This window comes from Nanorana parkeri, unplaced genomic scaffold (genome assembly GCF_000935625.1).
Source record: "Nanorana parkeri isolate BGI_ZX_2015 unplaced genomic scaffold, ASM93562v1 scaffold14, whole genome shotgun sequence".
Lineage (NCBI taxonomy): Eukaryota > Metazoa > Chordata > Amphibia > Anura > Dicroglossidae > Nanorana > Nanorana parkeri.
The window spans coordinates 4059840-4071046 of NW_017306282.1; the positions used below are offsets into that span (position 1 = coordinate 4059840).

The 11207-nt window shown below is 45.0% G+C and overlaps 1 protein-coding gene across 1 annotated transcript in view; it reads left to right on the top strand.

The window, feature by feature from the left end:
• The window catches only part of LOC108788008 (NXPE family member 3-like), a 16510-nt gene extending 6454 nt beyond the window's left edge, over positions 1-10056 (top strand). The window contains exons 2-5 of the mRNA XM_018557723.1: positions 1436-1656; positions 5901-5971; positions 8478-8693; positions 9522-10056. Of these exons, the coding sequence (XP_018413225.1) occupies positions 1436-1656; positions 5901-5971; positions 8478-8693; positions 9522-10054 (1041 nt within the window). The 3' untranslated portion in view covers positions 10055-10056. The remainder of the gene's footprint in view (positions 1-1435; positions 1657-5900; positions 5972-8477; positions 8694-9521) is intronic.
• The last annotated feature ends 1151 nt before the right edge of the window (positions 10057-11207 follow it).

Here is an 11207-nt window from a genome sequence, read left to right on the forward strand (position 1 = left end):
GTGTTCCCCCCGGAGGGTGTGTGCGGGTGCCCCCCCGCCGAGACGTCACCGCGCATGCGCGTGACGTCACCACGCGCGACAGTATTCTGAAACCTGCCGGCGGCCATCTTGGTAATGGAAGCCGGCAGATAGAGGAGGAGACAGCCACCCGACAGGATAAGGTATGCCGCCGGGACCCCTCCTCTCTCCTGATACTAGATCCTTTGCGGCCGCACGAACAGTTCCGGACTCTCGCCGCGGGAGCCCGCAGCAATAATAAGGTCATTCTAAACCACTGTTTAAGCATTTTTTTTTAAACTTTTTGCCTATATCTACTGCTTGTCAACAGTAGATATAGGCAAAAAAAACGGGAGGCTTTAGAACCCATTTAATTTTAGGAGAACAAATTATGCAATGCTGAGGGCTGCTCTTCAAGACTTCGAATGGGTGGGAATATTGTCATCGAAAAAACACAGAACACAAATGGGAATGTTTCAAATAATTTGTTCGTAAACACGCTGCAAAATATATTCCATCAAGCCACAAATTTAAAAGGCTAAAAGAAAAACCACATCCATTGTTAAGAAAACCAGAAAGAATAAGAAAAGGTTGTTTAAAAAAATTTAAAAATGAAGGAACACTGTCATCAGTTGAAAGTTACAAAGAATATAACTAAATATGTAAAAAGGAAATAAAGATTGCAAAGATTCCAAACGAACGACAGGTTGCAAAAGAGTGCAAGATAACACCCCCCCCCCCCATAAATTCTTTAAATATATTAATAGTAAAAAGATCAGGTCTGAGCATGTGGGCCCCTTAAAACGTGAACAAAGCACCTGGAATGGATGGCTTACAGCCATGAGTCCTCAAAGAACTGAGCTCTATTGTTTTGAAGCCATTGTATCTAGTTTTTAGAGACTCTCTAATGACTGGCTTGGTACCAATAGATTGGCGCAAGGCCAATGCGGTGCCTATATCTCTGCACGTAAGAAAAGGATGGGATGTAGTTATGTCGTTGACCTTATATGGCTATATGGCTATATTTGATCAATGATATTGACTTTAATATGGCCATATGGCCATAAGGCCAATGAGGTCAACACAAGCATCCCATTCTTTTGTTTAGGTGCAGTTGTGGGGTGGGGAATGTCCCAACCTGCAGCTGATTAGATAGCAATTCTGTGTTTGGAGGAACTCAGGTTCGGACCGAACCCAGTCCGACCATCGGGCAGATGTCTCATCACCTGTCATCCTTGGCGGGACATCTGGATGACCTTAAGAAAAAGCTGGCCTAAGCATCTGCAGGAACCAGGTCTTCCTATTCATTAGCTTTTAGGTCCACGAAGATCAAAGCACTGGCCACAAATCCTAGAAACCATTTGGACTGAGCAGGACTGACTCTCCTGTAAAAACAATCTGACGGGTTTCCTCTAAGTATGATTTCTGTGCCTGGCAGGTCTATTTCAACGGCTTTTTTCAATTCAATGGGAGTAGTGAAATGGTGGAATGTAACCTCAAGCTGACCAGAAAGGACGTATGCAGATATCAGGACCCCGTTAGTGGAGACACTTGGGAGTGTGTAAAACCTAAGCGGCTACCATGTGACTCCTGGGTCTATCATTCCATGGGCGGATACCGAACGGTGACAAACAAAATGGAGGATTTGCTCCTAAGCAAGTAAGTAATAATAATGATTTATGAACTTGCAAATGTAGAATATATCATTGGCAAAATTCTTCTTGGAAGCTATTACATCTCTAATATTTCTGCAGTTTCAGGCAGGTATAAAAGACACTAAATAATGCAGCTCTGTAATCATTAATACAGCGTCAAATGCATTTTTGGAATACAAGCAGTGCCTGAATGTGACCTGGTATCAGACTCTTGTAGTCCCTGTACAGCAGGGCTTGAGTGTGAGAGGAAGAAGCAGAAGGAGACAATCAGTTCGTGTTTTGGCAAGAAGCATGTTGGTAGGCGGCGAAAGCAGATAAAGAGATGAGCTAATGACTGTGCTGCTTCTCCTTTCACTGTCCAGTCAGGGGGTGAGGGGGGTGAGTCCAGGAAGACCTGGGCTCACAGGAAGTTGGTTGAATGATGCTGGCCATCAGACTGAGGACATCTCATGGCAGAAAAATGGGCTGGTTTTGTTATTTGATCTTTTAATGGGCTATTTTTTTTTAGCCTGTTATTTCTCCTCTAAATTAGAATTTAGAGCTTTTTGCAGCTATAGGTATTTGTAGATTTGCAGGCAGTGATTGGTGATAAAGTCCATTCCTTCATTCTCATCATTTCCAAGCCCTGAGGAGGGGGGTTTTGTTTGCTGCGTTGCCTGCCTGTTTTGTTATGGACTCTGACATCCGTTTTGGTCTGGCACTCTTCTGTTTTTTGTCCGAGTTGCTCCCAGTACCTCCTATTGGAGGCTTTGCATCCTTGAGCTGCTTAACCATAAGCTAATGAGCTAACTACAAATCAAGTTGGGCCTATCCTAAAGGATAGCGCCTCTGAAATATTCACATGCTTCTAAAATGCAACATGTCCTATTTGTTTAGACGCACGCCAACACAGCACGTTCACGGTGTGAAATGAAGCCACATGACAAATTGGCTCAATCACATCAGCGGTGATGGGCTGCAATGGGTGGCATTGCCCAATGTGCTCCTAATGCAAGAACAGATGTTCTTGCATCGAGAGCATGTTGGGCAACGTCGCCCATTGCAGCCCAACAAGGCAGATGTGAATGAGCCCTAAAAGGCGACAGCCGTTCTTACCCTTCTCAGCTCTATGCTGAACTACAGAAAGTGTTTCAGTCAGGGCTGAGCTTTTAGAACTCAGTCCTCCATGGTTACATGGCCGTCAGTTTCCTAACAGCCTGTTACAGATTGCTTTACTGGAAAAACATTTTTGTTGTTTCTGAACAGCTGTTAAAGTTTTTCATATTGAAAGTAAAACCGAGCAGGTGACACTGGCAGGGACGGTGAACTAATTCAACCATCTGTTCTGTTTTAAGAATGACTAATGTTCCCCATTAACCCTTTGCACACCGCTATACACTCTTATGCTCTTCCAGCACCCTTTGCACGCCGCTATACACTCTTATGCTCTTCCAGCACCCTTTGCACACCGCTATACACTCTTATGCTCTTCCAGCACCCTTTGCACGCCGCTATACACTCTTATGCTTTTCCAGCACCCTTTGCATGCCGCTATACCCTCTTATGCTCTTTAGGCACCCTTTGCACACCGCTATACACTCTTATGCTTTTCCAGCACCCCTTGCATGCTGCTATACCATCTTATGCTCTTCCAGCACCCTTTGCACGCTGCTATACACTCTTATGCTCTTCCAGCACCCTTTGCACGTCGCTATACACTCTTATGCTCTTCCAGCACCCTTTGCACGTCGCTATACACTCTTATGCTCTTCCAGCACCCTTTGCACATCGCTATACACTCTTATGCTTTTCCAGCACCCTTTGCATGCCGCTATACCCTCTTATGCTCTTTAGGCACCCTTTGCACACCGCTATACACTCTTATGCTTTTCCAGCACCCCTTGCATGCTGCTATACCATCTTATGCTCTTCCAGCACCCTTTGCACGCTGCTATACACTCTTATGCTCTTCCAGCACCCTTTGCACGTCGCTATACACTCTTATGCTCTTCCAGCACCCTTTGCACGTCGCTATACACTCTTATGCTCTTCCAGCACCCTTTGCACATTGCTATACCCTCTTATGCTCTTCCAACACCCTTTGCACGCCGCTATACCCTCTTATGCTCTTCCGGCACCCTTTGCACGCCGCTATACACTCTTAAGCTCTCGAAGCACCCTTTTGCATAAAAACAGTTCTCAGATATCATGATGCATATCCCAAGCAAATGTGAAAAAAGTACCAGGAATCCCTAACTTTAATGCATAGCTTGCTAGAAGTATGTGAGAGTGTATAGTGGCATGCATAGGGTTAATTGGAATTATTAGGCATTGATGCGGTCACAGCTTTCTAACGCAGCTTGTTTTTAATTTTATTTTTTTGCATGTTTCGGTCTTGACACATTTTTTTCAGTTACAATAACAGAAACATTACAGGCGTGGAGTTATGGGTTGTGAACAACAAGATACAGCTACAGCAGTGAGTTCTTGTTGAACCCCCACCACTTCGTACGGCCGTATCACTTGCTTCTGGCTGAAATGATGCTGAGACTTATGCGACGGCAGAAGACAAAGTGACAATTTACTGATTAAGGGCAGGTTCACACCATTGGACAAGATCTGGAACGCAGTGCATTGCGTTTTTGACACGTTTTTACAACAATTTTGCTGTGTTGCGGAGTTGGGTTTATTTTTAGCTTAAGGGCCCATTCACACCAATTGCAGTACGTTCCAGAGCAGCAGCTGCTGGAACGCACAGCAATTGCTTTCAAAACTTCCCCCTCCATTTTGGGGCTCGAGGGGGCACTCATTGTGCTCTATTTTTTGGGTTTGCAGTGGACCAGAACGGAAGCAAAGTTTTGCCACACGTCCGATTGCACTGCAGGTTGGGGGGGCGTGGCTGCGGTGCCATTGACTTCAATGTACCGCCACGCCCCCTCCTGCCCCAGAACGAAGGGGGAAGTTTTGTGAGCGATTGTTCCAGTAGCTGCCGCTCTGTAAACGCACCGCACCGTTCTGTATACTGTCCAATGACGGCTCACTACACAAACGTTAGATGAGGGAATTGGTGCACAGTGGGGAGCAAGGTGGAAAATTGGTGCTAAGTGGGGAACAAGCAGGGCAGCGGTGATCAGCAGGAGCAAGGGAGGCAGTTGTGTTCACTGGGAGAGCAAGAGGGGTAGTTGTGCTCAGTGGCAGTAATGGGAGGCTCTGGTCCTCAGTGGGAGGCAGGTTTGAGGCACTGGTGCTTACTGGAGGAAGGGGGGCATTGGCACTCAATGGAGGAGACAGAGGGGCACTGGTGCTCAGTGAGTGGTAAAGGGGGACACAGGAGCTTAGCGGGGAGGAAAAGAGGGCCACTGGGGCTAAATAGGAGGCAAAGAAGGGCACTGGATCTTAGTAGTGGGTAAAGAGGGGCACTGGAGATCAGTAGGAGGCAAGGGGGGCACCGGGACTTAATGGGAGGTAAAGAAGGACACTGAAGCTCAGTGGGAGGTAAGCAGGGTGCTTAAAAGTTAAAACGTTCGTAATTATCATTTAACTCGTCCGAAATTAATGAAAATTCAAAGTCATACGAATCCCAATGTCAAAACAAATTGACTTTCAGCACCAAATCCCTGAAAAACAAAGTAAGGAAATTAAACTAAATAATTTTTTTGCCGGCTTACATGTCTAATATTCTAATATTTGATCTAATACATTGATTTAATATGGTCATGTGGCCGTATTAGGTCAATGATGTCAGCACAACCATCCCACCCGTTTGTTTATGTGGAGCTGTTGGGGAAAAGTAATGCCTTAGCCCACAGCTGATTGGCAGGTGGCCTCATGTCCCTTCCTGGTACGGGGGAACTCATCCCCAGCCCAAACCTGAGCTCATCCCTGGTGATAATTATTTATTTCTTCTGATTCTATTGTTATTATTAGTACCATATAAAAGGTAATACAGATGTGGTAGGTCAGTAGGTAAGTCCAATTCATGTTAAGGATGCAATAGTCACACCTGAAATGATCCTACCTACTGTAAATTAGAGCTGAATTTAGCCATTAATGGAATATGGCCAGAGGAGGGTAGTGAAGGCTCTTACCCATGAGTGCCATTATGGTATATAAAGCCCTGTGGGTAGGCTGTATATAATACAATGTAAAAACTCACATTTTTGTTAGAAATGGTCGGGGTAGAGGGTTATTATTATTCTAGGTCTTGTGTAAACCTGTTATGTAACTTCCCTTTTTAATTCCATTAATAAATTGTTTGCCTTCCACTAGATCTTTGACTAACCAGGTTGTCCCTGGATCCGCTCCTCCAATCAATGTGACATCAGATAACAGTACGCTGGGTGAGATATTTAATGTACTTACATTATGCAATGTACTAAAACGTTCCTCTATGGCCATTCTAGTTTGCTGCTTGTGTATCAGGCAGATGTACTGTAAAAGACACAACCTAATGCAGCGCCATTAATGCGTCATTACATGTATTCTTTCAAATAGAAGAAGCGTGTGGGCGGGGCTAGTCTAGAGGCGACTAGACGAGACATGGTTTCTTTGGGTTTTCTGGGTTCTATACTGAAGAATAAACAGTATGTCAATATGGTAGCTGCCCAACAACAAATTTATGGTACGAAAAAGTCATTTTCTCAGTTCTGTCACAAGGCAAGTCAATAGGCAGAACTTACAGGTGGCAGTGTGCTCGAGGAGTGCTCCTTAAACAGGTTCTCTTTGCTGGTTAAAGTGGCCTCATGATAGGGTGCTGTGTTGGAGATACAGGATACCAAGTCATATGCAGGCTGGACCGGGGTCCTTCCCCAAACTTGCATGAGCCTCCAGAGGTATTCTGGGTCATCCCTTCACTGTCCCTGTTCTATATCTGCATACAGCATAAATTAATGGACATATAGGGCCAATAAGGTCACAGGTCACTGAGCTGCACTATGTAATAGAAATGGAGAGGTGTCTGGGGTCAAATCTAAAAAGCTTACGTATATATGGTAAAGGAGGTGCTAAAGGGGTGTGAATGTATGTTAAAATGTGACATTCTGAATTAACCCTCTGCACACTCCATGCACCCTTACACATGTCTAGCATTTCTAGCAGCACAGGGAGCCTAGCAAGTGTGTTGCAGTGCAAGGAGAATGCTGATAGGAGGAGAAAGCAGACTGAATAAGAGTGATCTCATCATCATCATCATCATCATCATCATCATCATCATCATCACACAAGGTGCAGCCTGGGGAGGAGACCTGATAGTTAAAGGAGAACTATGGGGTCAGTGTTTTTCCCCATAGTTCTCCTTAGGGTAACGGGAGGACACAAACTAGCGTCCTCCCGTTACCCTAAGCTCAGTATACCGCAAACTACAGCTTGCTGTATACTGAGACGCCACAGCCGGAGCGGATCCCGACGTAGATGACGGGATCCGCCCAGCTGCGTGAGTGACAAGCCAGCAGAGAAATATCAGATTTCCCCTTCTCCAGGCTATGGACTGTCACTCAGCATCCTCATGTCTAATGCACGTCAAAGGACCTGCATGTTGTAGAGAAGAACTTGTCACACTTCTTACCATTAATCCCAATGATAGGGATGGGTGCTAAAATGACTGCGGATGGGGCCGCTATCACATAAGTTTGGTAGAGAACAATGTCACCAGCACACCAAAATCCTTTTAGGATAATCAATTGTTCATTTTATTGAACAGATCAAATAAAGCCAATATACTCCCCTGATCATCGGTCCCTCTGGTTCCCTCTCTGGGCTGCTAGATTGGTCCACGTGGCCTCTTCTACCCTGGGCTCATGTGGTCTAGGGACCACTCATGTCATCGTGTCTTTATGCAGGACCATCAGTTTGGTAGAGAACAATGTCACCTGCACACCAAAATCCTTTTAGGATAATCAATTGTTAATTTTATTGAAGAGATCGTCAGTTGAAAAACAAGCGATTTCGGGACCTCTGCAGGGTCCCTTCATCAGGCTCAACATTGATGATTGATGAAGGGACCCTGCGAGGTCCCCGAAAGCACTTGTTTTTCAACTGACGATCTCTTCAATAAAATTAACAATTGATTATCCTAAAAGGATTTTGGTGTGCAGGTGACATTGTTCTCTACCAAACTGATGGACCTGCATAAGGCACGATGACATGAGTGGTCCTTAGATCACATGAGCCCAGGGTAGAAGAGGCTACGGGGACCAATCTAGCAGCCCAGAGAGGGAACCAGAGGGACCGAGAATCGGGGGAGTATATCGGCTTTATTTGAGCCCCCTAGACCAAACCAGCACTTAACTCTTGCAGTGCAGGGGGCAGCCCCACTACAAGGGTAAGTTTGTTATTTTTTTTTCCCCCCAGGTTCCTCTTTAAAGGAGAACTATGGGGTTAAGTCTTTTTCTTATAGTTCTCCTTAGGGTAACGGGAGGACACAAACTAGCGTCATCCCGTCACCCTAGGCTCAGTATACCGCGTGGTGAGGCAGATCTCCATCTCTGCCTCACCACACACTATTCACGCTGCATAACAAACCTTTCATCTACATATTACATAGGGTTGCCACCTGTCCAGGATTCACCCGGACAGTCCGGGTTTTGAATGCTGTGTCCGGGTTTCATGGCAGCAGTAACCCGGACACAAGATGTCAGGCAAACAGGGGCAACCAAAATTTAAATAGGGGCTACTGGCCCCCTAGTTAAAATAGTCTCAACTGTGATATTTACATATTAATGGGTGGCGCTATTTACATATGAATAAGCCACGACTCATTCTTCCCCAACAAACGTCCGCCCATCGCTAGGGTGTTCGGGTTTCGCTTGAAGAAAAGGTGGCAACCCTACTTGTCATGTTGTCTTGCAGATCTGACAGCCAACCTCACACTCTGCAGGCCTGGCCAGGAACCTCCAAAGCCCTCTGGGTTCTATTATCACGATGTGTGGACCTCCCTGATGTGCTCGTCAAGACATTTTCCCAACCCGTCTAATGCATTAGCCTGCCTTAAAGGGAAAGACATCTACATGTTCGGAGACTCTACGCTACGCCAATGGTTTGAATACCTAGAGAAATTTATCCCAAGTAAGAACTTTTCCCAATTCTCTAGTGAAGAACAGAATGTATGAAAAGAGAGAATTTGCCACATCACTTATATCACAGAAAGTTAAGGATGTATTCTTTATTTATGGGTTATGGGTGGAGCCATGCAAATCGGGACTTGTTGCAATCCAACTTTACATTCAACTGGTTTATAGTCCAGGTACAGCATCCAATGTATGGAGCATTGCATCCAACTTCCTAGCCCACATTGGTGCAAGATGTGAACATTGTGCCATGGGGAAGGCTTGGGGATCAAGCAGGCAGAGCAACCATTGAAAGTGAACCTTTATCATGTCCAGGTGAAAGGAAAAGAAAACGAATGAAGCCACCACAACTAAGGAACGCTAGGATGCAGTTTATGATATTATTAAGTCCAAGACCAAAAATGATTGTATTTTTGGTCTTGGATTTAGATCTACTTTAAAGCCTACCTCCTCCCCAAACATCTGAATCACTTACACTCCCCATACCATCTGCTCTGTGTATGTTTAATATCAGGTAGAGTAGAGCCTACACAAGGTTGATGTCACCCCTTCCCAGTGTTTGGGCCTGGCAATCGCCTGCTCAGGCCTGAACCCTGCATCATGGGATGAGATCACATGTTTCCCCATACCTAGAAGCAGTGGATATTTCTGTTGGAGTGACAGAATGGCAGCGGAGTGGGACAAAGGTTTGTATAAGTGGGTCAGTGGGCTTTATAGAGACTTTGTTACTTTAATATAAATTGGCAAAGTGACAGTCACATCACATTTTATTGTCTAATTCTAGAATGCTTGAGTAATGGTGGTTTGTTTTGTTTATATACTTCAGGTCTCAAGAAGATAGATCTACATGTCAACTATAAGTCAGGACCTCTATTAGCAGTGGAACCTACTGTAGGTCTTGTTGTACGATGGAGAGGCCATGGGTTGCCCTTGAGGACTAGCAAGACAATGATCTCTGACCTACACTACGAGGCGGCCCATTTGGCTGGAATTGGCGGAGGACCTCAAACTGTTGTGTTGATAACTCTGTGGGCCCATTTCACCACCTTCCCTGTGAGCTACTATTTGGAAAGGTTGGAGAGAGTCCGTCAAGCTATTGCATCTCTGCTTTTCCGCAGCCCCGAGACCAAAGTAATTATCAAATCGGCAAACACGGGATATAAGTCAATATATGGCAGTGACTGGTTATCTCTTCAACTCGACATCTTACTGAGGGAGGCCTTCAAAGGAATGGCAGTCACTATCATAGATGTCTGGGACATGACGTCCTGCCACTACCTTCCTGATAACATTCACCCGGGTCCACCCGTCATTAAAAATGAGGTGGACCTTGTGTTGTCTTATATATGTCCAAAATGATGGACCCAGTTCATGGACAACTGGGCCAGAGATGTCCAGCTAAGGGTAGAAAACATGAAACCTAACATGCTGCTGCTGCTGGGGATGTTTCATGTTTTCTACCCTTAGCTGGATTTCTCTTCCCAGTTGTCCATAAATTGTGTCCATCATTCATTCACTGAAAAGTGAACAGAAAAGAGAGAGATCTGTGCAATGACATTTTAGAACCAAAAGGGTTTATTGAAGAGGAATAGCAAATATTGGTCATACAATTCAGTGATGAGATTTATAAAGTTAAAGTGACACTAGACTCAGGAGTTAATAATTAAAAATACATTTAAGTACCTTAACTAATAACACAAATGTATCTTATTTGTGTATCACTCGGCTGTAGATGCCCAAATCATCTCCTGAATTGGTGCTGACACTGTCCTTTCTTCCGGAGGGGGCTACTTTTGTTCCCCATGGTCCCTGTGTGTGTTGTAAAGTAGTCACCTCTCCAAGCTCTCTCCCATGATGGACTACAATCTCATGGGAGATTGTTATAAAGTAGCCACGCGGTGGCTACTTTATAACACACACAGGGACCATGGGGACGGGGTACAAAAGTAGCCCCCCTCCAGAAGGAAGGACAGTGTCAGCACCAATTCAGAGATGATTGGAGGATCTACAGCCGAGTGATACACAAATAAGATACATTAATGGTAATAGTTGAGGTACTTGAATGCATTTTTAAGGTTTAACTCCTAAGTTTAGTGTCACTTTAAAGTACAGTACATATAAAAACTTGTGTGACTAAACATGTGCCAAATCCAGTTACAAATTTACCTTCATTTGTGTCTCACACACTCCGCCTCCCAGATGCTGCAGCTCACAGTGGGAGGGTTTCAGTAACAGAGGCAGTGCTATCAATTCCGAAAGCAGTGGGGGTGACTAAGTGTGACCAACTGCTGACTTGACAAGCTACAGGCTTGTGAATCTGCAGTGACAATGCTGATAGCCACGCCCCCTGCAATGTCTTCTCATCCCACTGTAGTGCATGCAGGCACCGCCAACATAAAGGTAAAACATGCTCTAAATTGAGGAGCAGCAGTGTTGCCAGCATATCACAGGAAGCTGAATTAGGTGGACTTCACTAGCAGGATCAACACATATTTGTGAGAAGGAGGACTGA